The sequence below is a fragment of the Mixophyes fleayi genome, chromosome 3, assembly GCF_038048845.1.
Source record: "Mixophyes fleayi isolate aMixFle1 chromosome 3, aMixFle1.hap1, whole genome shotgun sequence".
In the NCBI taxonomy this organism is placed as follows: domain Eukaryota; kingdom Metazoa; phylum Chordata; class Amphibia; order Anura; family Limnodynastidae; genus Mixophyes; species Mixophyes fleayi.
In genome coordinates, this window is record NC_134404.1 from 9,788,376 (window position 1) to 9,815,713 (window position 27,338).

Below are 27,338 nucleotides of genomic sequence, written 5' to 3' on the forward strand. Positions count from 1 at the left end.
CCTTAGTCCCAGTGAAGAGAAATCTTAATGCTGAAACATACAATGATATTCTACAGAGTTGTGTGCTGCCAACTTCGTGGCTACAGTTTGGGGAAGGCCCATTCCTGTCCTAGCATGACAATGCCCCATGTACGGGGTCCATTAAAGAATGGTTTCCCAGTGTTCGGTGTAGAAGAACTGACTGGTCTACATAGAGCCATGACCTTAACCCCATCGTACACCTTTGGGATGGATTAGAATGCTGACTGCACCCCATGCCTCATCGCCCAACATCAGTGCCCAACCTCACTAATACTCTGATGGGTGGAAGAGAATCCCTGCAGCCATGTTCCTAAATCTAGTGAAAAGCCCAGAAGAGTGGAGGACTAACGTCCAGGCGACCAGGGATATACCCAAGACCTAAGTGTGGTGTGAAGGGTTGCGACTCGGGTTGAAACCGTGTTCATTATACTGTGTCTGACTCGGATTTTGGGGAGAAAGGGGTATAAGTCTGACAATTCTTTGCTTGTAAATGAAAGTAATGTGCACAATAAATTAAAGAAAACTTTTTGTGCCGCCCTTATGCTTTCTATGGGGAAATTACATAACCACTCCTTATTTTGGTTGCAAAAATGTGAACAATTGTGTGAAGTTAAACATTTTGCACGAAAGCGCAGAATGGAACAGGTGTTAGATGTAGATGCAGCTGTCCGAGTCGCTGATCTTTGAGGTTGGGCTGTAGAACATCCCCCCTGGGCATCGCTGCTGATTATTATGATCAGTCTGCAATCACCGCGCAGCAGATTACACTACACCTCACCTGACTGTACGGGGTAAGTACTGCCCCTGCCTCCCTCTGACAGATCCATCATCCAAGCTCCTGTACCAGATTCCTGGTCACATGAGCAGCCGTTTCCTTAGAGACACAGCCTAGTGGAGTGTATGAGGATGCTGGTCCGAGAGAGCAGGCGAGAGGCGTCTCTGCAAGGTCTGTCTCCTGCATGTTGGTAACTTTCTGTAATGTGTGAACGGATTATATGTGTGTTATGTGTCTGTATATCCTCAGATCTATGAATGTAGGCAGCGTATTGTGTTTCTCATCGTGTATCGCTTGTCATTAACCCTTTCACTGATGCACTGTGTTATTTGTCCAAGTGCCTCCAGTTACATAGACTCAGGTGTTTAATAGTTGGGTAATGTCAGGTCCTTAGGACATGATGAGAACTGAATGTCTGTGTGATACTCAGACTATAGAGATGTGAGATGTGTGGGACGTCATATAAAGTAACTCGGGGGTAAGATCTCAGCTCTGAGCCCCCTACTGCATGTTATACAATGACTGGCAGCTGCTTCTGTTCATTCTAAGCCTGTGTCACATTGATTAGTGTCCCCTCTCCTTGTGTGTTACATTGATTAGTGTCCCCTCTCCTGCTTGTGTGGCACATTAGTGTCCTCTCTCCTCGTGTGTCACATTGATTAGTGTCCCCTCTCTTCCTCGTGTGTCACATTAGTGTCCTCTCTCTTCCTCGTGTGTCACATTAGTGTTCTCTCTCCTCGTGTGTCACATTAGTGTCCTCTCTCCTCCTCATGCGTCACATTAGTGTCCTCTCTCCTCGTGTGTCACATTAGTGTCCTCTCTCCTCCTCATGCGTCACATTAGTGTCCTCTCTCCTCGTGTGTCACATTGATTAGTGTCCCCTCTCTTCCTCGTGTGTCACATTAGTGTCCTCTCTCCTCGTGTGTCACATTAGTGTCCTCTCTCCTCCTCATGTGTCACAGTAGTGTCCTCTCTCCTCGTGTGTCACATTCATTAGTGTCCCTTCTCCTCATGTGTCACATTAGTGTGCTCTCTCCTCCTCATGTGTCACATTAATGTCCTCTCTCCTCCTCATGTGTCACATTAGTGTCCTCTCTCCTCCTCGTGTGTCACATTCATTAGTGTCCCTTCTCCTCATGTGTCACATTAGTGTGCTCTCTCCTCCTCATGTGTCACATTAGTGTCCTCTCTCCTCCTCATGCGTCACATTAGTGTCCTCTCTCCTCGTGTGTCACATTAGTGTCCTCTCTCCTCGTGTGTCACATTAGTGTCCTCTCTCCTCCTCATGCGTCACATTAGTGTCCTCTCTCCTCGCCGTGCAGCACATTAGTGTCCTCTCTCCTCCTCATGCGTCACATTAGTGTCCTCTCTCCTCCTCATGTGTCACATTAGTGTCCTCTCTCCTCGTGTGTCACATTAGTGTCCTCTCTCTTCCTTGTGTGTCACATTAGTGTCCTCTCTCCTGGTGTGTCACATTCATTAGTGTCCCTTCTCCTCCTTGTGTGGCTCATTAGTGTCCTCTCTCCTCCTCATGCGTCACATTAGTGTCCTCTCTCCTCCTCATGTGTCACATTAGTGTCCTCTCTCCTCATGTGTCACATTAGTGTCCTCTCTCCTCCTCATGCGTCACATTAGTGTCCTCTCTCCTCCTCATGCGTCACAGTAGTGTCCTCTCTCCTCCTCATGCGTCACAGTAGTGTCCTCTCTCCTCCTCGTGTGTCACAGTAGTGTCTTCTCTCCTCCTCGTGTGTCACAGTAGTGTCCTCTCTCCTCCTCGTGTGTCACAGTAGTGTCCTCTCTCCTCCTCGTGTGTCACATTAGTGTCCCCTCTCCTCCTCGTGAGTCACAGTAGTGTCCCCTCTCCTCCACGTGTGTCTCTATAATGGGGAAAATTAGTCAAAATCGATTGTAGAGGTAACAGTCTGGTTAGGGAATTGCAATAGTCACTGCGGGATATTGTGAGTTCTTGTGTTAAAGTGACTTGTGTGAAATATGTGCGTATTCTGAAACTGTTTCTTAGATGTCAGGATTTCAAGAGAGATAGGATGTGGGGAACAAAAGACAATTCTGAGACTTACACAGTGAATTGCATCTATTATAATCAGTCCGTTGGGCTGATCTAATATATATAAGCCTAGCGGCGTGTGTTAGTCTGTGTGTGAAAAAAAAAACAAGCTGCAGCGCCACCTGCTGGGCGGAGTTATACACTGACCTACTAAATTCTTAGCATTATCTACTATATAAATGCCAAGTGGCGTGTGTGGGAAAAAAAAAACCAAGCTGCAGCACCACCTGCTGGGCAGAGTTATACACTGACCTATATATTTCTTGAAGGAGAAGTGACAGTTGGGAGTGGTTGGTGGTTGTCGGGGGTGACAGTGGGGAGATTTTAACACCTTAAGTAGCTTGATGAAGGATGTGGCGATGAAGATGAAGGATGAGGTGATGGAGAAGAATGATGAGGTGGTGACATGTGGACAAAACCACGTTAAAAAAGGGCGCTTGCTTCGGGAAGTAACGCTCTTCCCCTGAGGAGGCCTGGGCTAGGCCCAAATGCATGACAAGAACCTTTTTAAGACCTTAAGTAGCTTGATTTGACTAGAATGCATGAGTATCATGCACGGGTTAACTTGTATGATAATATGGAGACATTTTTTCTTATTCGTTTTCAGCAGCTCTTATTTTGCGGTCTTCCTGTGCCACGTTTTTATATGTACACTGGAATATCACGTGTACTGCTAGCCTGTGGATATGACTGGCTTGTCTATAGACATGGTAGAACAAATGTATATCCTGTCTGACCACTCTTAGAGCTCCAGCCATTGATTCTGATAATTCACTTTATTGTATCTTGTCCACCAGCTGAGTCCTCAGTCAGTTTCCATTTCAGACTAGTATTTATCAGCTTGTGACATTGCAGTTAATTTGGTTGGTTGTGAGACCACGGCCTGATGCAGAGTGATTGCTACGCCAGTTTCCATAGTGTATCTTACATGAAATCTCTCTGCGCTTGCCCGGGAAAGAGGGCAGCTGATTTCTGTGGAACGGAGGAGGGAGGGAGCCCTTTGTAACGTAGGGCGGATACAGTAAGAGCTGACTACGCAGATTCAAACAAGTGCAGGGCAGGACTCGTATAAGTCTTTCCAAGTCGCATTATTTGCACATGATGATAGTAAACTTCTTGTGATTGGCTGTTTGTGTACTCTCTGCTGACGCTGATAGGTGCTTTTGTTACTTTTGTGTGTGTGTGTGTTCTTTTTTTTGTTTCTTTTTTTTTCCCATATACACAAGACGGGGAGTGGTTTCTCCTGTATTAGAGAGGTTCTGAAGTTTTATTTTCTAATAATAAATATATATTTTGCAAACGATATAAATGGTTATAAACGTGGATGTAAGTGTACGTGACAAATGCCTGGCGTAATCCTGGTGCATGTGCTAAGGGTGTAGGTCTGCACGTTTCTTGCGGTAATTGCAGCTTTTTTAGCGATTTGCGTCTTCAATATGGGGCACAATTGCGGCCATCTTTTCATCAGCCCTGTGTGTATAGTCTGGATTATAATACTAGTGGCATTATAAGTGCTGGCACATTTTGGGTTAATGAAAGTAGACGTTAGCAAGGCAAGTCCAGCCGTTCCCCAGAGATATGGACAGGGTGGCAAAGGAGGTCCATCCTGTCACAGATTTCTGGTGGCAGCGGTGGGATTACCCCAGGCGGCTTTTATGCACCAGTCAGGAGAGCCGAGTTATTCAGTAGAGGAATAACTGTAGCCAGGAGAATACACAGGATGTCTGATTACACCAACATTTCCAGGGCAGACCTTCAGACTCTGTGCAGTGCCTCTCTCATCTCCACCCTGTTTGGAATTCGCCAAAGAGGGCGGAGATGAGAGAGCCGCTGAGGGCATGGTACCCCGGTGGTGGAAACTGATGGTGGCAGTGGCCAAGATGGCAGCCCAGTTGAAAACCGAGAACAAGGTGAACTAGACCCCCAGACAGCAGCGCACTCTTCTCAACAGACGATACCAGCAGAACCAGCCCCTCTGTCCTATAATGAGCGCTGAGCAGCTGGGCTTAGGGTCTAGCTGGAGGCCTTAGGGGATAAGGCAACTGCAGCTGAGCCGTTACAGGTCATCGAGGCATGGCGCCAAAAGGGAAAGGTGCCAGCAGATCAGGATTATCATCTTTACCTATCCCTAACTTTAAGGACAGTGTTTGTAATATTAACAAGTATCTGCAAGTATTTGAAAGGACCTGCAGGCTGCATGATGTACCCAAAGTGGAATGTGTCAAGCATTTGGTGTCCACACTGCAAAGACGTGCAGTGGAGGCCTATCGTGGAGTGTCATCAGAGGACTGTGTGTACTATGATATAGTAAAAATGACCCTCAAACGGTACGCTATTACCCCAGAAACCTATCGAAAAAAGTTCTGGGACCGTGCCAAGAACCTCCACGCTACCCATGAGTTTTCCAGCTGGCTGTGGAGTCGGCCAGTGGGTGTACGGAGCTGGTGCACAGGCCGTGGAGGAGGTAATAGACTTAATGTGCTAAGAGCAGTTTAACCGCTGGTGCGCTCCGGAGGAAGATGCCGCCCAGTTAGCAGATCATTATGTGACTGTTAGGCCACACTGGCAGAAACGCCAGGTTAACAGCCAACCCCAAAGGACTGTACAATCGGGGACACCACTTTTATACTCCCTCCCAAAAGCAAGTGTCCTCTCACCAGTCACTGTCCTGCCCTGTCACTGGGAGTTATCAGAGACCATTTGAGCCCAGGCTGGAGAAGAAGTGCTACAGCTGCGGGAAAACCGGTCACACCAAGGACCCCAGACTCGTGCCCTTAATCTCTGGGTTCTGGGTCCCGGCTGACTTGCCTAACTATTGAAGGTAAGCCTGTAGAGACTCTTTCCACCCCTGCCAGCCCAACGGAGTGTGGCGTGACTTGGAGGAAAGAGTCACTTGTTTGTCCAATATTCCCCATAAAAACACATGAAGGAACCTGCAGCCTGAATATTTGGGACCCCTGCAGGAAGAAGGACTAAGAGACTCTGGCCTCAATCACTATAGTGAGTCCCCATCTTATTGATCCTGCCGCAGTATTGCAGAGTCGCACTGCCAAAGTTACTGTGGCAGATGGACTGGAAATGGAAGTGCCTGTAGCAAGGCTGTATCTGGACTGAGGAGATGGCCAGAAATGGCGAAATGTTGCCGTCATGTATGGCCCAACCGATGTGAACTTGGGCAGCGATGTTGGGAATGGAATTGTAACCGCATTTCTCAATCTTCAGGATCTCCCCCTGCACATACCAGCCTAGAGGAAAAGATCACAGCTGCTAGTTCGTCAGTAACCAGCCAGCTCTTTGCTTCTGGAAAGACTATGGGCTAGATTTACTAAGCTGCGGGTTTGAAAAAGTGGGGATGTTGCCTATAGCAACCAATCAGATTCTAGATTTCATTTATTTAGTACCTTCTACAAAATGACAGCTAGAATCTGATTGGTTGCTATAGGCAACATCCCCACCTTTTCAAACCCGCAGCTTAGTAAATCTAGCCCTATGTCACTTAGCAATGCAGAGGATGTTGTTTCAAGCCAATCTGATATGGTCGTGGTGCCCGGTGATGCTCCTGCCCCTAGCTGTATGCCAGCTCTGACAGTGAGTATAGCTGACCACAGTATATCTGACAACAGTAACCTTCCTTTGATTGACCCTAGTAACCCTAACCTAGATACCCTGCAGAGTGTCCCGACTTAGATGATAGTGAGGGTCACAGGAAGGAGTTCAGGACAGGTCAGCTCTCTGATACCTCGCTGGGAGGCATGATCCCAAGCTGGCAGTGGCCTTTTAAGGATGGAGGTGGGGAGTGTGAGTTGACGTAAAGGGCTGCTGTACCAGGCAGCTAGGAAGGTAGATGGGGATAGACCAGTCTGGGAACAAGTTCAACTGGTGGTTCCACGGAGCTTTTGCGTGCAACTGATATCATTTTCCCACAAAATCCCAATAGCTGGAAACCAGGGAAGTGACCGAACACTGAAGTGCCTGATACAGAACTTTTTCTGGCCTGGAATGTTGGATGATGTCCAGGCCTACTGTAAGTCCTGTGATGTGTGTCAGTGGCGTGTGCTCGTGCTCTCCTCAGGTCCTTGCCAATAGTTGGGGAACTTTTCCAGCGAGTGCCTGCGGACATTGTAAGTCCACTGCTTTTGCCCATTAGATCGGGGAAGTGGTACATCCTCACCGTGGTGGACTGCGCTACCTGGTATCCAGAGGATGTGGCTCTTTCCAACATCACTGTGGAAAAGGTAGCAGGCGCGCTGCTGGGAATATTTAGCAGAGTAGGGTTCCCAAGTGAGATCCTAACCAATCAAGAGAGATAGTTCATGAGTGAACTAGCCAGTGTCTCTGGGCGGAGTGCGGTAACTTCGTACTGCCCCCTACCATCCCCAGACTAACGGACTGTGCGAGCGTTTCACCTGCACTCTGAAGCACATGCTATGGGAATTTGTAACTTCGGAGGGGGGGGGGGGGGGGACTGAGTATGCTGCCTGCCAAACCTCTCAGCAAGTGCGTGAGAGTATTTGAGATAGGGCTGAAGATTCTTGTTCCTATGCCCACAAGCTCCAGGCTGCCAGGGCTCGACCGTACATGATCTCAAAATGTCTAAGTCACATCACCTATGTGATGTCATTTGATAGCAATGGTAGTCCGCAACGGACATACCACGTGAATATGTTGAAGGCATACCACAAGCGTATGGAATCTGTACCAGTGGTTTGCTGCTTACCGACTGAGGAACCAGGAAGTGACCCACTACCTGACCTCCTCGCGGATGCCAGAGGGTGAAGGTGGTGTATAGGAAGAGGGCTGGGATGAGCAGTTGAGTGCCCGCAAGAGTGAGCAGTTTGAGCCGATGCTACGGCTCTTTGCAACTCAGTTTACTAGAAAGCAGAGCTGGACTTCCTTGGTGATGCACCACGGGGACAGTGGTGAGCATAGGCAAATTAGACATCCCGCTTATCGGGTCTCACCAGAGGCCAAAGAGCGTATATACAGGGAGGTGCAGGAGATGCTTGAGCTAGGTGTGATCCAGCTATTGTGCAGTCAATAGGCGCTCGCCGCTGTTTGGGTTCCCAAGAAGAACAAGACAATGCGGTTTTGCATAGATTATCGCTGGTTGAACAAAGTGATCGTTTCTGATGCCTGTCCCATGCCCCGCCTTGACGCTCTGTTAGACGAGTTAACTGGGGCAAAGGATATTTCAACCTTTAACTTGAGCAAGGGGTATTGGTAGACACCAGAGGCTCAGGAACATCAATGTCATTTGAGATGAAGAAAGTGCCAGCCACCTTCCAACATGTGATTGATTACTTGCTGGTAGGGTGTAAAGGTTTTGTTCAGGCTTACTTGGATGACATTGCCATTTTCAATAAATCCTGGGAGGACCATCTGAACCATGTAGGGCAGGTCTGACCATCAAAGCAGACAAATGTCATTTCGGGATGTCAGAGTTACAGTACCTGGGGCATTTTGTGGGAGGGAGGTAGGGTTAGGTCCAAACTAGCTAAGGTAGAGGCAATCCATGACTGGCCCCAGCCCACTACCCATAAGCAAGTACTGGCTTTCTTTGTGATCCCAGGGTACCACAGATGTTTTGTCCCAGACTTTAGTACTGTGGCGACACCCCTGACAGATCTCACTAAAAAAAAATTCCCCAAAGTAGTTGACTGGACACCCGATTGTGAGCTGGCATTTCAATCATTGAAGGAAACCCTGGTGCGAGCTCCAAGACTGTTGGCGCCCATTTATGTCAAGGACTTTATTGTGCAAACTGATGCGTCACGGTATGGACTGGGAGCAGTACTTAGCCAGGTGGGGCTAGATGGGGAGGAGCCCCTTGGCTTATCTAAGCAGGTGCCCTTGTGTTTCAAACTCCCATTGTCCCATAGATTGTAAGCTTGCGAGCATGGCCCTCTTACCTCTCTGTCTGTATGTAGTATTGTTTTATTAATGTTTCTTCCCAATTGTAAAGCGCTACGGAATTTGCTGGCGCTATATAAATATATGTTGATGATGATGATGATCTACTGAATGTTTGCCCATTGTTTTGGCAGTGAAGAGACTTTTATTTGTATGTAAGACATTTCACGGTGGTGACGGACTCTAAATTGGCTACAACACACCTCAGGGGTGAATGGCAGACTGTTGTGGTGAAAGCCTTGCACTTCAAATTTATGACTTTCATATTGTGCACAAGCAAGGAAAGGCCCACAGCAATGCGGACAGACTGTCACGGCGGTAAGAGCTGAATCCTGGATCACACCTAGCTCAGGCATCTCCTGCACCTCCCAGTATATACACTTGGCCTCTGGTGAGACCCGATAAGCCGGTTGCCTAATTTGTCTATGCTCAAGAAACTGTGGAACCAGGAGCCAAATCGTGGTGATACGGCCCGCTGGTGGCTCGCATGAACAAGGGGGGAGGGGGGGGTGGCTGCATCACTTATAAATAACTTATTGTATGAATACATTTAAATTAGTAGCGCTGTGCGCCAATTTATATCATTGCAAATGTACCGATTTTTGTATTAGTAACTATTTTGTATGGAAATGTTTTATTTTTGAGACAATATGTAATGATATGGTTTTGTAGCTCTCTCTAGACGAAGTCCCAATTAGGCTAATAAGACATTTTTCATCTGTGAGTGACCAATACTTTTTTAGCCTGAATAAACAGCCGGGGGTAGTTACCTGTATCCTGCCTTGTTAGCAAGATAGACGAACTACGTGAATAAAGTTTATAGCAAGTGATTTGGTGTCACGACTAAGCTTTGCGTACCTGCTTTTGTTGGCACTACTTGGAGGAAGGTGCGGAATCTAACGTGCCCCTGGTATACACCAGGGACCCCCGCAAGGAGGTATGGTCTCCGCTGCAGGAGACACGCAGGTCGCGGTCCTTCCACGAGTCAGATAGCGAGGCACGAGAGAAGAGTTGCCAGACAAGCCGGGTCGGTAACTGTGCTGTTAATGGAGGTACACAAGGAGTATTTGGAGGGATGGTGAGGCAACCCGGGTCGGTAACGTTCAGGAAGAACAGTACAACAGGGAGATCCAAAAGAGGTAGTCAAACGGTCCGTGTCAAAGGGTCACAGGCAGGCAGAAGAGTCGGATACAAGCAAGGTACAGGAATACTGGAGCACTGGAGGCAGGTAAGTGGACCTGATACTCTGGGACAGGGGGTAGCCAGGAAGTGCCTTAAATAGTGTGAATGGCCAATGGGGAGCTGGAGAGTGGCAGCGCTGTCATCAGCTGCCACTGAGACCTAGACCTGCGCGTCCAAGAGGACGCACTGAATCATCGCGGAAGTGACGTGCGAGGATTCAGCACAGGCGACCGTCCCGGAGAGATCGTGGGACGGCGCCTGACATTTGGGAACTCAAACATTGGTGTAAATTTTGTTAAGTATAAATTGCATTTAAAATCCAAGCTTAGAGGATATATCACAACCTGTTACAAAATGAGTAATATATCAGACGTTGAGGTGCCAGCTGGGACAGGAGGCTGGATTACTTCCTGCCAGCCTGTGTCCCCAAAACTGTATAAAAAGAGCCTGTTTGACCATATAATGTATCGGCCCATCTGTAACTTTTTGGATGTATGTATGCTAGTACCTCAAACTAGCGTGTAACTGTCCTTATTAGGATACTTGAGCTAAAAACATCACTGCTGCAAGATCCTGCTTTGACGACTACTTACCTGCGGTATTTCCTGTGACCTACAGATTAGACCAAATCTAATCTGTTATCTGGCTGTTCTGAGATTGAGATTCTGCATCCAGTACCAACGCTCTGCCCACTACCCTGCAACTCTGGCCAGTGTGATATACCAGGGGGAACCATTCACACACCCTGATCTGAAAGCAATGAGGTCAGGGGTACCAGCCCAGGTGTACCAGCAAGGGGGTACCTTTGCAGCAAGAGATACCCAAAAGGAAGCATTTGCTATTGAAGGAGCCTAGTGGTGGCAGCAGAAAGCCACTACTAGTGTGTTAGAGGGGCACATTTTGGAAAAAAAGAAAGGGGACAAGCCCAGCCAGTCCCCAGCAAAATGAACAGGGTGGCATAGGAGGTCCATCCTGTCACACTCTCATTGTAGGAGGGGGAGACATGTCTGATTGTCTCATTGTAGGAGGGGGAGACATGTCTGATTGTCTCATTGTAGGAGGGGGAGACATGTCTGATTGTCTCATTGTAGGAGGGGGAGACATGTCTGATTGTCTCATTGTAGGAGGGGGAGACATGTCTGATTGTCTCATTGTAGGAGGAGGAGACATGTCTGATTCTGTCATTGTAGGAGGGCGAGACATGTCTGATTCTCTCATTGTAGGAGGGGGAGACATGTCTGATTGTCTCATTGTAGGAGGGGGAGACATGTCTGATTGTCTCATTGTAGGAGGGGGAGACATGTCTGATTCTCTCATTGTAGGAGGGGGAGACATGTCTGATTCTCTCATTGTAGGAGGGGGAGACATGTCTGATTGTCTCATTGTAGGAGGGGGAGACATGTCTGATTGTAGGAGGGGGAGACATGTCTGATTCTCTCATTGTAGGAGGGGGAGACATGTCTGATTGTAGGAGGGGGAGACATGTCTGATTCTCTCATTGTAGGAGGGGGAGACATGTCTGATTCTCTCATTGTAGGAGGAGGAGACATGTCCGAATCTCTCATTGTAGGAGGGGGGGACATGTCTGATTCTCTCATTGTAGGAGGGGGGACATGTCTGATTCTCTCATTGTAGGAGGGGGAGACATGTCTGATTCTCTCATTGTAGGAGGAGGAGACATGTCCGAATCTCTCATTGTAGGAGGGGGGGACATGTCTGATTCTCTCATTGTAGGAGGGGGGACATGTCTGATTCTCTAATTGTAGGAGGGGGAGACATGTCTGATTCTCTAATTGTAGGAGGGGGAGACATGTCTGATTCTCTCATTGTAGGAGGGGGAGACATGTCTGATTCTCTCATTGTAGGAGGGGGGACATGTCTGATTCTCTCATTGTAGGAGGGGGAGACATGTCTGATTCTCTCATTGTAGGAGGGGGAGACATGTCTGATTGTCTCATTGTAGGAGGGGGGACAATGACAGGGCAGAGTTAACAGTAAAGTTATTGTCAGAGGATACTGGAAACACGTTGGGCTGATAATTGATGGTATCTAGAACGCCATTCTCCGGGGATAAGTATTAACAGCCTCTTCCGTTCCTCATTGCGCTGGTGCCGGGCGCTGTCTGATCTTTATTCTGCTGTCTGTCTCCAGGCTGCAGACTCTGCTTGTTGTCAGCGTGAGATCAGCAGCTTCTGGTCAGACAATGTAATTGAGTTGTTCAGAAATGTATCTGTGTGTTGACGACCAGTAATCAAATTCATTCACATAATACAATTACTTTGGATAAATGGGGTGAGTAGAAAATATTTTAATGAATCGGATCTGTTGCTTTGTCACTGACTGCCCATGTTGTGTTTAATGAGAGAGATGTCGGCTGTCTGTGGGGAAACATTTCAGTTTTGTTTAGTAGATGCAGTCCATTCCACTCCACTCCATTCCATTCCACTCCACTCCATTCCACTCCACTCCACTCCACTCCATTCCATTCCACTCCATTCCACTCCACTCCATTCCACTCCACTCCACTCCATTCCACTCCACTCCATTCCACTCCACTCCATTCCACTCCACTCCACTCCATTCCACTCCATTCCATTCCACTCCATTCCACTCCACTCCATTCCACTCCATTCCACTCCACTCCATTCCACTCCACTCCACTCCATTCCACTCCATTCCATTCCACTCCACTCCCTTCCACTCCACTCCACTCCACTCCATTCCACTCCACTCCATTCCATTCCACTCCATTCCACTCCACTCCACTCCACTCCATTCCATTCCATTTCTCATAGACATGTACTTTGTGTGGTGCAGTTGATACAATGTACAATCCAAAATTGTGATTGTTTTGTAAACGATACAGTGTGTGGGTTTGTTTATGTCTGAGGACCTCCTGTTGTAAACGACCGAAGGAGGTGGATGGCTGCATACAAGGGATTCATGAGACTTGTGTCTCTTGTTACGGACTGTTTCATTTATTTAAGCCCTTAGACAGCCCCCGGTAGTTATGGATCCCCCTTCCCCCCGGCCTCACCGTGCACCCTTAGCGGTTGTACTCAGACTGCCTGTTACCAGAACGTAGGCATAGATCTGGTAGCTATTCCAACAGGGAGAAGTGAGAGGTGCCAAGGCTGGCAGACTCCGCCTGTTCTAACTGTAGACCGGTTCCTGATGGGTGTGTACTAAAGGCAGCTCCTTGTTGGGTTGGCCGTGACTGTTGTCCAATGGAAAGTCGTGTTCACTGTATGCGGAGCGGTAGCCTGAATCTCCTCTCCTGTTTTTACTGACCGCTCTCTCAGTACGCTACTGGAATCTGGTAACAGTGGGGTCCTGAAAGATGCACCCCCTGTAAAATAGTACATGGTAGGAGGTAAACAATGTGTGCTCAAATCCCTGCAGAAAACAATGTTAGTTTCTTCTTCTTGCCATTGTATTTCTGTGCAGCTTATAGGGACACATAACATGTGATATCCCATTGTACCCCACTAGTGGAGTGTTCTTAATATACACCTACGTACGGCTGTTATCCATGAAACGTCTCTGTCACATGAGACCAGCGCTGTCCTTGTACATGTGCTGCTTTCACCAGATGTATCCAAGTGTGGAACGTCTTGTTCTCTAGGCCGTTCCTCTTACAGTAGAAGGTATATACAGGGACATTGATAAATGATGCCTCTCATTGCATTACAATATAACTCCATGCGATTTCTGGAAGCACCATAGACCCGAGTAAATAAAATCACCTATGGGAACGTCCAGCTCTTGCAGAGATCTCATTTATAGACAATAATTCCCTTTTCCATGACAAGCTGTACAAGGCAGAAATGCCACTGTACCCCTGTGCCACCCGAACATAGTCCCTAATCTGTCTCTCTTACCCAGGGAGGTCTGGTGTAACCATGTTGTAATAATAATAGTTCTCTGTGTGAAATAATATTATAGCACATTTTTAGTTTAGTTTGGTAATTTGATTTTATTCTTCTTTCAGCCCAGCACGCCAGTTAACGAACATGAACGATGCCATGGTGACTCACATCTCCTCTGGTGCGCCCACACCCACTAAAAGGTACGTTCCTGCCACTCAGCTTATCAACGGAGCATGTGCCCCATGTGTAGTATCAGCTGCCAGCCCGGTTATAGTCAGGGGATTACTGTTATCTTTTATTTATAAGTAGCACCCGCTTGCCATAGGCCAGATGAGTTAGGAGGAGAGCTGATAGGACTGAATGAAGAGATACATAATAGGGCGTTGGTGTGCGTTCCACAGCCCAGGAGCAGCACCGTCAAAATCCTGGAGGCAGCAGTGCAAATAGGTAATTAGTGGGGCAAGACGGTGGTGGTTGGTGGCAAAGCGGAGGGGTGGGATATAAGGAGCCAGTATAGTGACTGGTAGATGGGGTCAGCAGAGGTACCACGGCCGGAGAGTAAATAAGGCGAGCAGTAGTCTTGAGGAGGGCAGAGAGGAGGAGGTTACAGTAGTCTAGGTAGGAGATTACGAGGGAGTGAATGAGAGTTTTGGTTCCTTCCAAGGTGACAAAGGGTGGGATACCGGAGATGTTCCTGAGGTCGGGAAGGATAAGAACAGAGTTAAGTGACCCTTAGATTTAGCAGTGAGAATATCATTGGTGGGGGTGGGGTTTATTTGAAGTGGAGGGAGCAAAAGTCAGATTAAAGTGGGTCAAGGAGGGATTGGAAGGAGGTGAGACAGCTGTAAACAACCCGATCAAGAAGCTTGGAAGTGAAGTCATGAAGGGAGAAAGGGGAGTAGGGTCAAGGGAGGGTTTATTGAGTGAGGTTTACCATAACCATACCAGCATAATCAGAACGATCAACTGTGCGAAACGATTTCCATTTTGGTTTTGGCCGCTCCACACCTCACCTGCCTGGTATGTATGTGTGGACAAACCCAAGAGATGTAGCATGGATCAATGATGACCACATACTCAGCCATTGTCCATTTAATGTGCCCATACATGTGGGGGTTTTGGTGGGCTGTTTAAGACCTAATTGCCCATAAACTGATGTGTGTTCTGTCTGCCAGTCAACATCTGATAATATATTAAATGTGGTCATCGTCCCACCACACTAATGATATCCTAATGTGAGTCTACATGTGCATGGAACTGTCTGGTCTTTCATATTTGGCCAGACGCTTATTACCGTACATGGCCAAATCTGAGAGAGGCCTCCCAGTGTCGGTGATCAGTCGTGTATATACTGCCTTACTATCCATCCCTGCCTGGACACTGATCCATCGGGTCTGACCCATACATACTGCCATTTGTGGCTAGTTTTGCCCACAATGACCTAATTAACTGTCAGAGCGGCAGTGGGAGACCCCTCTCTGATTATATAGAAGCTACTCACAGGGGATATTGTATAACCCCTTCTGGTTATCCATCTGTACCGCACTCACACCCAGCGTTTGCTGTCCTGTGTCTCGTTTACTCCATGGCTGTGTTTTGTGATCTCTACCCACCCAGGAATAAGGATGATATGAGAAATATTCTATTTACTTCTCAATTTTTTTATTGAGGCCCCAAGTAGCGGTTTCAGGACAAATTGTTTTATTATTATTATTATTATTATTATTATGATGTAGTGACTTTACTGGAACTGTATTTGTAGTTTATGTGAGTAATGATTCCATGTGCTACCTCTATCCCCGCTCCGTGCACTGACCTCAGTTACTTGGCGCCCTCGTCATGACAGGCAGGAGGTACGATGTAGGCGCTCAGTCCTGTTCAGCGCTCGTTACTGGAAATCCAATGCTGGTACTTTCTATAGCTGTTACCCTACAACTCTCCCTCCTGTTTTATAATGAGCTCTAGTGGAACTAATTACAGACTTTCTTTACACTAATCCCCTCCATCTGGCTGATTGTAGATCTTACACATTGAGCACTTGTATAGTTAGACGTTTTTAGTATCGTCTCTATATCACTTTTATTATTTTTATTACCAAAGCGCTTTAATCTCTCATGAATTTTACTACTCACAATTATCTGATCCCCGTGTGCAGGGTGAGACCGGACACCGCCGGGTCTGTAAGAGTTACTGCGCAGATTAAACTGTTGTGTGCAGTACACAACTTAGATACACACAATATTACTAATCTGATTACTGGTTTGACATATCGGCCACAAACAGTTACAGAAAAATAGTAATTTTTTACTTTAATACATCTGCTTGAAACTAATCTTACAGTTGATTAGCAGTATTCAGACATAAGTAACCTGATTCACCCAGATTATCTGCTACTTATATGTCCTGTTAGGGTTCAGGAAGTCTTGTCTGGGGCCTGGGAAGGGTATTGAGGAAGATGTGTATTTAAGGACTTGCCCACAAAGGGCCTCATTCAGTGTGACGGACAACGTTACACACAGTGTGTGCGACTGACAACGTTACACAAAGTGTGTGCGGCTGACAACGTTACACACAGTGTGTGCGGCTGACAACGTTACACAAAGTGTGTGCGACTGACAGCGTTACACACAGTGTGTGCGGCTGACAACGTTACACACAGTGTGTGCGGCTGACAACGTTACACACAGTGTGTGCGGCTGACAACGTTACACACAGTGCGTGCGACTGACAACGTTACACACAGTGCGTGCGACTGACAGCGTTACACACAGTGCGTGCGACTGACAGCGTTACAGTGTGTGCGACTGACAGCGTTCCACACAGTGCGTGCGACTGACAGCGTTCCACACAGTGCGTGCGACTGACAGCGTTCCACATAGTGTGTGCGACTGACAGCGTTACACACAGTGTGTGCGACTGACAGCGTTCCACAAAGTGTGTGCGGCTGACAACGTTACACAAAGTGTGTGCGACTGACAGCGTTCCACATAGTGTGTGCGACTGACAGCGTTACACACAGTGTGTGCGACTGACAGCGTTCCACAAAGTGTGTGCGGCTGACAACGTTACACAAAGTGTGTGCGACTGACAGCGTTCCACATAGTGTGTGCGACTGACAGCGTTACACACAGTGTGTGCGACTGACAACGTTACACAAAGTGTGTGCGGCTGACAACGTTACACACAGTGTGTGCGGCTGACAACGTTACACAAAGTGTGTGCGACTGACAGCGTTACACACAGTGTGTGCGGCTGACAACGTTACACACAGTGTGTGCGGCTGACAACGTTACACACAGTGTGTGCGGCTGACAACGTTACACAAAGTGTGTGCGACTGACAGCGTTACACACAGTGTGTGCGGCTGACAGCGTTACACACAGTGCGTGCGGCTGACAACGTTACACACAGTGCGTGCGGCTGACAGCGTTACACACAGTGCGTGCGGCTGATAGCGTTATACACAGTGCGTGCGGCTGACAGCGTTCCACACAGTGCGTGCGGCTGACAGCGTTACACACAGTGCGTGCGTCTGACAGCGTTCCACACAGTGCGTGCGACTGACAGCGTTCCACACAGTGCGTGCGACTGACAGCGTTCCACATAGTGTGTGCGACTGACAGCGTTACACACAGTGTGTGCGGCTGACAACGTTACACACAGTGCGTGCGGCTGACAACGTTACACACAGTGCGTGCGGCTGATAGCGTTACACACAGTGCGTGCGGCTGACAGCGTTACACACAGTGCGTGCGGCTGACAGCGTTACACACAGTGTGTGCGTCTGACAGCGTTACACACAGTGTGTGCGGCTGACAGCGTTACACACAGTGTGTGCGTCTGACAGCGTTACACACAGTGGGTGCGACTGACAGCGTTACACACAGTGCGTGCGGCTGACAGCGTTACACACAGTGCGTGCGGCTGACAGCGTTACACACAGTGCGTGCGGCTGATAGCGTTATACACAGTGCGTGCGGCTGACAGCGTTCCACACAGTGCGTGCGTCTGACAGCGTTACACACAGTGCGTGCGTCTGACAGCGTTACACACAGTGCGTGCGGCTGACAACGTTACACACAGTGCGTGCGGCTGACAGCGTTACACACAGTGCGTGCGTCTGACAGCGTTACACACAGTGTGTGCGACTGACAACGTTACACACAGTGTGTGCGACTGACAGCGTTACACACAGTCTGTGCGACTGACAGCGTTACACACAGTCTGTGCGACTGCGTGCGACTGACAGCGTTACACACAGTGCGTGCGGCTGTCAGCGTTACACACAGTGCGTGCGGCTGACAGCGTTACACACAGTGCGTGCGGCTGACAGCGTTACACACAGTGCGTGCGGCTGACATCGTTACACACAGTGCGTGCGGCTGACAGCGTTACACACAGTGCGTGCGACTGACAGCGTTACACACAGTGCGTGCGACTGACAGCGTTACACACAGTGCGTGCGACTGACAACGTTACACACAGTGCGTGCGACTGACAGCGTTACACACAGTCTGTGCGACTGACAGCGTTACACACAGTCTGTGCGACTGACAACGTTACACACAGTGCGTGCGGCTGACAGCGTTACACACAGTGCATGCGGCTGACATCGTTACACACAGTGCGTGCGGCTGACAGCGTTACACACAGTGTGTGCGACTGACAGCGTTACACACAGTGTGTGCGACTGACAACGTTACACACAGTGTGTGCGACTGACAGCGTTAGTATTCAGAGTTCATGATGCGCCCAGCTTGTGAACATGTACAGAAATCTTTTATTTTATATTGTAAGAATCCCATCGCTATGAAGTATGAGTTAAACTTGTATAACCTCGGTCATGCAGCTTGGACTGCTCCATACATGTGTACAACATAAATACATGTCTGTATGTTTGGTACAACACGCGTGACCAGTCCTAATCGATGACCGAGTGACTAAAAAGTCTCAGTAAGTGTTGGCGAATCATCATTCACAATAATTACCTGGGGTTGGGATGTTTGTCATCATCACCATCCGTTACTTACACCTTCCCCTGACCACTGAGCACACGCACAGCACACGTCAGATGTATGTACTCTGAGACCACATGGAGGAGGACATCTATGAGGAACATAACCATGTCTGACATATACTAGAGAGACATGCATGTATTTCATCTCATGTAAATGTACTATTGTCTGTTTCATTCATCACAGCTCCTGGAGGCTGCGGCCCCCAAGGGCCCCTGGTCCCATCATCCTGGTAACATTGTGTCTCATTTCTTGCTGCTTGTCACTAGGTTACATAACAGCTCGGACACGGCCGGCCGGGTACCCGATGAACACGCACTGATAGCCGACTATGTGACGCGGCTTCGCAATGAGACACGGTTAGTTTTAGGAACATTTATTAGCCCTTCGCAATAAGAAAACACCTGTTGGTGATTGATAATAATTTACTACAACTAATAACTATGTATTGTATTTGTAACATGTCACTAACATTATTGTTAGATTTGACAATATAGATATGGGAGACCCAATCTAGTTCCTTAATTCACTTCCTGCCCTCCTCAGAGGAACAAGTCTATTACCTCGTAGTACATGGTGTATCCCAAGAATCACTGCGCTAATCACAATCAGTGTGAGAGTCACTGCGCTAATCACAATCAGTGTGAGAATCACTGCCCTAATCACAATCAGTGTGAGAGTCACTGCGCTAATCACAATCAGTGTGAGAATCACTGCCCTAATCACAATCAGTGTGAGAGTCACTGCCCTAATCACAATCAGTGTGAGAGTCACTGCGCTAATCACAATCAGTGTGAGAGTCACTGCCCTAATCACAATCAGTGTGAGAGTCACTGCGCTAATCACAATCAGTGTGAGAGTCTCTGCGCTAATCACAATCCGTGTGAGAATCACTGCCCTAATCACAATCAGTGTGAGAGTCACTGCCCTAATCACAATCGGTGTGTGAGTAACTGCCCTAATCACAATCAGTGTGAGAGTCACTGCCCTAATCACAATCAGTGTGAGAGTCACTGCCCTAATCACAATCAGTGTGAGAGTCACTGCGCTAATCACAATCAGTGTGAGAATCACTGCGCTAATCACAATCAGTGTGAGAGTCACTGCGCTAATCACAATCAGTGTGAGAATCACTGCCCTAATCACAATCAGTGTGAGAGTCACTGCCCTAATCACAATCAGCGTGAGAGTCACTGCGCTAATCACAATCAGCGTGAGAGTCACTGCGCTAATCACAATCCGTGTGAGAATCACTGCCCTAATCACAATCAGTGTGAGAGTCACTGCCCTAATCACAATCGGTGTGTGAGTAACTGCCCTAATCACAATCAGTGTGAGAGTCACTGCCCTAATCACAATCAGTGTGAGAGTCACTGCCCTAATCACAATCAGTGTGAGAGTCACTGCCCTAATCACAATCAGTGTGAGAGTCTCTGCCCTAATCACAATCAGTGTGAGAGTCACTGCGCTAATCACAATCAGTGTGAGAGTCACTGCCCTAATCACAATCCGTGTGAGAGTCACTGCCCTAATCACAATCCGTGTGAGAGTCACTGCCCTAATCACAATCCGTGTGAGAGTCACTGCCCTAATCACAATCCATGTGAGAGTCTCTGCCCTAATCACAATCCGTGTGAGAGTCACTGCCTTAATCACAATCCGTGTGAGAGTCTCTGCCCTAATCACAATCCATGTGAGAGTCACTGCCCTAATCACAATCCGTGTGAGAGTCTCTGCCCTAATCACAATCCATGTGAGAGTCTCTGCCCTAATCACAATCCGTGTGAGAGTCACTGCGCTAATCACAATCCGTGTGAGAGTCACTGCCCTAATCACAATCCGTGTGAGAGTCTCTGCCCTAATCACAATCAGTGTGAGAGTCACTGCGCTAATCACAATCAGTGTGAGAGTCACTGCGCTAATCACAATCAGTGTGAGAGTCACTGCGCTAATCACAATCAGTGTGAGAGTCACTGCCCTAATCACAATCAGTGTGAGAGTCACTGCGCTAATCACATGTATTATTAATGACCTTTTCTGTCTTGTTTCTTATTGGTGGGTAAATTTAAATTCTGAGGTGGAATTAGACGTGTTGGCAGTAAGAGCACAATTGGGATGCATAATATAAGCAGCAGAGGTGTCCTCATCGGCCGTGCCCACATCAGCAACTGAACATATTGAGGGAACGACGTTCTCTACGCATCTAACATGACTGCCCACAAGTAAAGGAACACAGGAACATGTCAGCACTACAACTCACCAGTCTGTCACCCATCATCCCATCATCACCTACTCTCCTCAGACGACAGGGTTCTCTGCAGGAGTCTGGAGAAATGTTCATCTTCACAGTCATTTGGTTTACTATACAGAAGCTGGAGCAGTGACTTGAGTGGAGTAGACACCATGGAGAGACTTTCTGCAGGTCCGCTGAGTGCGTTCTTAGTGGCGTGGCGCTCCACTAAATTACTGAGGCTGAGGGCTTATTTGTTTATAGGACCTGAAGTGTTATGATCTGATTGTGCTCACTGTGTGCACTGCAAGTAGTAATCCTTGTGTTGATGCACCATCTGGATTCACATACCGATAGATAGATGTATGAATCCTGTCATTTCATAGACCGTGGCCCTGTGGCCACTGTACGTGGGATCCCACACTGATTGTCTTGTATGCAGGAGAAGTGTCTTTGGTGATAATGATCACATGGACAATAATGAAAGCGATGACTATGACAGTAACATTATTCCTTCCTGCACAATGTGAGATCGGACGTTGTACATGTAGAACAATATACTACTTATGTGGTTTGGTTTCATGCGCTCCTGCACGGTATATAGAGAGATGTAATGTGTGATTCTATTACACCGCACTTTATCTCAGGGCCTGGGCTCACTAATGTGGATGAATGGATATAAACTCCCAGCAGCCATACTCCAGGATCTAATGGAAGCCTTTGCACAAGAGAGGGGGCTGATAAAGCAACAAAGGGGGACTATGGGGCTATATGGTCCAGTCAGGGGGTCAGAGCCTTGTGTGAGCATAGGGGGAGAATAAATGTAAGAGAAGAGTAATCAGAAGGAATCTCTTAGGGAGGTTAAGAAGGTGGCTTAGAGAAGTCTGTATACAGAGATGGGTTTTCAGGGAATTCTTTAAGGTTTGGAGTCTACAGTAAAGTCTTGTACGAGGGAGGATACTACCCAGAGTGGGTGCAGCCCAAAAAAAAGTCCTGTAACCGGGAGCAGATAATGTGTGTGGAAGATGGACGCAGATCTTGGGCAGAACGGAGGCGTCGAGTTGGGAGATATTTTGGGATAAGATATATTATGTTGGTGCAGTTTTGTTGTTGGCCTTGTATGTTAGTAGAAGTACTTTATATTGTATTCAGTAAATGCAGACAACCAATATAGAGACTGGCAGAGCAGTAGAGAACATAATGACTCTAGCCGCTGCCTGTAGAATAGATTCTAGATTGGGGGAAAACATGAATTCATTTTTGCAGTCTTGTGTGAGGTATATGTGTAAGGTGATATGAATACAGATTGGATGTCAGGAATAAAGGATAATTCTGAACCAATGATTACACCTAGGCAGAGAGCTTGCAGGGTGGGATCTATGATCATGTTATCAACAGAAATAGAAATGTCAGGCAGGAAGCTTCTGTTGGTGGGTGGGAATATTATTAACTGCTTTTGAAAGATTGAGTCGGAGTTGGCGAGAAGACATCTAAGATGAAATGGCAGAAAGACAGTCAGTAACGCGAGACAACACAGATGGTGACAGATCAGGAGAGGATAGATAGATTTCTGTATCATCCGCATAGAGATGATACTGAAATCCAAAGGAGCTTATTAGTTTTCCAAGAGAAGTGGTGTAGATAGAGAACAGCAGAGGACCTAGCACCGAGCCTTGTGGTCTCCAACTGATAAAGGAAGCGGAGCAGAGGTGGATCCATCATCATCATCAGCTATTTATATAGCGCCACTGATTCCGCAGCGCTGTACAGAGAACTCACTCACATCAATTCCTGCCCCATTGGAGCTTAAAGTCTAAATTCGGAGAGATGAACACAGAAAGAGTGATTAGATAGGATGAGAACCAGGATAGGACAACCTGGGGATTGTGTCACTTGTACGGAATAATAAGAGATATGACTGTTACACGGGAGGCAGAGAGGTTAGTAAACGCAAGTGGGGGAGAAATGTCGCCCTGTGTGTATCCTAAGTCACGCTCTCGCTGCAGATGATTACAGACGGCGTTTCCATTTTCAGCATGTTGTATTCATGTTTCTAGCGTGTTGGACAGCCCCAGCAGACTGGACGAAGAGCATCGCTTGATCGCTCGATACGCTGCCCGACTGGCCGCTGAAGCTGGGAATTCGGTGAGTATGTGAACGGATAACATGGCTGATATTCTGTTCTTGTGTAGAATACAGATGGCAGAGAGTCGTGATCTACATGTTATGTATATTTCACCTCATGATATATAATATTAGTAAGTATAATTGATGCCTATACAATGGGTGCAGTGTGTACCCTCAGTAGCAGCTTCTGGCCTCCATCGTATGTTGTGAGAGTAAAGCCGTATCCATGACGATGGATCTACAGTAATCACTCTTATTATCGGCATAGAGACTAGTGTTTGTAAATAGCTGCATACAGTGAAGCTGCCGGTCAGGAAACAAGTGAAGGTAATAATTAGGCCTGTGTATATGTTGTGAGGGATGGATATTACTGATCATCCTGGGCTGCAGAGACAGCTCACTAACCATAACATAACTCTGCTGTAGTCTTTCTATAAGGAGATATACATGTGTACTGGTTGTAATACTGCCGGATATGTTGCATTCTTCCTCCATGCTGTAGTGGAGATCCCGGTATACAGAGCTATACACAGGTTAGTCTCTGAATAACAGGTGGAGTGCAGGACATACAGGATAGGTGGGGGAGGGGGGGGTACGAGAGTGATGATATAAATTGTCTGTGTTCCTCAGCCTCGTCCGACCACCGAGATCAGCTTTAGCTTTGATGCGAACAAGCAGCAGCGACAGCTGATCGCCGAGCTGGAGAATAAGAACAGGTAAACGTGATGCTGTAATATGTGCACTGTGTAACGCACAAACCTCCATAACCGTGATTGCCAAAATAAATGCACCTCTTCCCCGGCATGTCCAGGAATTTACCGTACCGCGCTGACCGTGTAAATCACAATGCATTGAATGTGTTCCGGGAATAGATGTCTGTAATATTGGAGTATTTGTACTTTGAGGCACATCTGGTGCCTGGAGCTACGGTGAGCACTGTGAGACCAAAATAGCTCATCTCACGGTGCTGTGAATGTCACCCTGTCCGGGGATACAGAGCCAGCTCTGTTCCTGGAGCTTCCGGCATGGTGCTCACATTACTGACCATTCTGTATGATAGACCCCTGAGCTGTACATACATAGGGGGCATAGTGTCACTCACAGCAACAAACGTCTCTTCTTCTTACAGAGAAATACTGCAGGAAATTCAGCGCCTGCGCCTGGAGCACGAGCAGGCCTCCCAGCCCACCCCCGAGAAGGCCCAGCAGAACCCCACGCTGCTGGCAGAACTCCGGCTGCTGCGGTAAGTAGATCACGGCTGATTTATACGTGACCGTGGAACAACATTTTATGTATCATTGGTCAGTCCCATCCGCAGCCTCCGTTCCCCTTTATGTAGATGTCAACATGCAGACACTTTATATCTTCTGTACATAAAAGGAAATGTGAAATATAACAGTACCACAGGTTCCTCTGGGTTCAGTAAAGGTATACTGAATACAGAACGTTTATAGTACCCCAAAGTCTCCAAAAGTGAGCCCACTACACCTCCGTTCTTACGGTGGCCCCGGCTTCTGTAGACATGAATCTGCTGGGTGATTCACTTGTCTTTAGAATCTGGCTTGCTATGGGGTCAGCCTGTGTCCCCCTTCAATGTCCTGATATCTGATATCAGTTCTTCTTGCACTTAGTTTAATCTACCAGTCTCTTTCCTCATTTTATCCGCTGTCATCCCTACTGGATATAGTGGTCACTGGGGACACTTGGCTGGTACTTCTCCCTATCTCTTCCTCACGACACGGCCGTAAAACTCACATTAATCCCTACTCACAGTGGCTGCTCTGTTTGGGGGACACTAGTGTCCCATACTCCAGTAGCCCCTATCTCCCTTCCCTCTGTGCCTCCTGTTGTCTATCACCCGGGAGACGTACTTATGAACAATACATTGGTGTACGTTGGACAGCACTATGTATAGGTGACAGCGATCAGCCATAACCGGGAGAAGCTGGATAATATTAGGACATCTATTTCCATCTCAGACTTTTGACCTAATGACACTGAAGGTGACTCCTTCATGCTGTCTGCACAGAGGACGTATCGGCCGTCATCCAGAGTCACACGTACAACATCCCCCAGTGCTCTGTGAATAGACGGAACCATTCGTTCCTTCACCCAGGCACCAGCGATGACAGCACAAACAAGAGAGTTGTCAGCTCTTATCCTTTACACTGCATATCTGTGTGTATCCAGCAGAATGACAACATGAGGTGTTAGTTCATATTTTGATCAAAAGATTTAAGCCTGCATTCCAACGTCAAGGGCACCTCATTATATGCAGGTCCTACACTGACCTATATGCTTTAAACACTATTAAAATGCAGTTAAAATCAGATGCACTCACCTCCCAGTTATAGGGGTTTACATCTAGCAAGGGCTGGCTTGTGAGCCACACCCAAATGTGCCTTAAATAGGCTTGTTGGACATCTGCCATGGCAATAAGGCAGTATTTTAAAAGAAAACCACTGACAACTGGCATATAGGTCAGTGTTTGACGCTGGGATGCAGGCATAAATGTTGTGATCAAAATATGAACTAATACCTTTTGTTTTCTTTTTGCTAGACACACACAGATGTGCAGTGTAAAGGATAAGCGCTGACAACTGTCTATTTGTTTTGTATAATATGGGCATTTATATTGTCATGCAGCTGGTACCACATACAATATGGGATATACCGAGCGTGGGCTTATTATTTCACCATCTATGACAGGGAAGAGAGTAAATCTGATCCTATTCTGCACACAGCTAGAAGCCAGTTCATTAGCAGACGGGACAGCAGGCGTAATAGCGGCTTGAGGAAGATTCGGGAGTACAGATACCAGCATATAGATACAGTATGACACCACCAGCAGAGTTTGCTATCTGCATCCAGACTGAGTTCTTCCCCGTTCAGACAGAGTATTACTACTAAGACCATACCTGGGCTGTCCGTTGCTCTACTCTTACTCCTGACCCCTTCTCCTTAGAATCTTACATTCTGGTACCGCTTTGTCGGTATTTATTGGTAACGGTATATATGTAAGCCTGCTCTACACGCCTGATCGTTTAATACAATGTGATAATTTTGTTCTCCTTCCATTGTGTATGCAGACAGAGAAAAGACGAGCTTGAACAGAGAATGTCAGCTCTTCAGGAGAGTCGAAGGGAACTCATGGTACAACTGGAAGGACTGATGAAGCTGCTGAAGGTGAGAATGATGTCCGTAGACTGAAGTATTTGTCTTTTCTAGAAGTAGCAGCTCGACTACAAGCATACTGGTTATTCTGTCAGTCTCTACATTGGTTGCCTGTTTTTCAACGAATCCAATATAAAATTCTTCTACTGAAATACAAAGCTGTCAACAAAATTGCACTGACATATATTTCCTCACTTGTCTCAAAATATCTCCCAACTCGACACCTCCGTTCTGCACAAGATCTGCGTCTCTCTCTTCCACTCTCATCACATCCTCCCATTCCCGGTTACAGGACTTTTTTCGGGCTGCACCCACTCTGTGGAATTCCCTCCCTCGCACAGTAAGACTTTCCTCTAGTCTTCAAACCTTCAAGCGTTCACTGAAAACCCACCTCTTCAGGCAAGCTTATAATATTCCTCAACCACCCTCTTAATCTCCCTAGGTTACCCTATTACCACCCTCTACTCAGCTAACACAAGACAACCCTCTGACCAACATAGTTGTGTGACTGATTATACAGCCCACTACATACTTTGTAACCTTTGCATTCTAGCTGGTCCAATGTGCAATATTATGTAGCACATGCCCTTGTGTATCCAACCATTGTCCCATAAATTGAAGCTTGTGAGCAGGGTTCTCTTACCTCTCTGTCTGTATGTATTACCCAGTATTGTCTTATTAATGTTTGTTCCCAATTGTAAAGCGCTACGGAATCTGCTGGCGCTATATAAATAAATGTGGATGATGATGATGGTTATTACACACCTTGATACACTGAGCCTTAAGCGGGAGTCCTCCCAGTAACTCTTACTAATAACCGTATATTCTGACAGTAATGATAATGGAACAAGTCATTCTACTAACATGTAACAATAAATGCACTGAGTAATATTGTTAGAAACTTTAAACAACGGTTCTGCCAGTAACCAGTGGTGGTGACTTTACTGACGGTTATTCCAGTGTTGTGTTC

At 47.2% G+C, this 27,338-nt stretch overlaps 1 protein-coding gene across 6 annotated transcripts in view; it reads left to right on the forward strand.

Annotated features, from left to right (window-relative positions):
* DTNB (dystrobrevin beta) overlaps positions 1-27,338 on the forward strand; it is a 145,820-nt gene that overhangs the window by 101,971 nt on the left and 16,511 nt on the right. For 2 of the 6 annotated variants that reach the window (XM_075201085.1, XM_075201086.1), the window contains exons 10-15: positions 13,945-14,022; positions 19,107-19,196; positions 23,125-23,212; positions 23,825-23,910; positions 24,324-24,437; positions 26,284-26,380. In XM_075201085.1, the coding sequence (XP_075057186.1) occupies positions 13,945-14,022; positions 19,107-19,196; positions 23,125-23,212; positions 23,825-23,910; positions 24,324-24,437; positions 26,284-26,380 (553 nt within the window). Of the gene's footprint in view, positions 1-13,944; positions 14,023-19,106; positions 19,197-23,124; positions 23,213-23,824; positions 23,911-24,323; positions 24,438-26,283; positions 26,381-27,338 lie in introns of those variants that run through there. The other 4 variants (XM_075201087.1, XM_075201088.1, XR_012689508.1 and 1 more) reach the window with 3 other exon arrangements.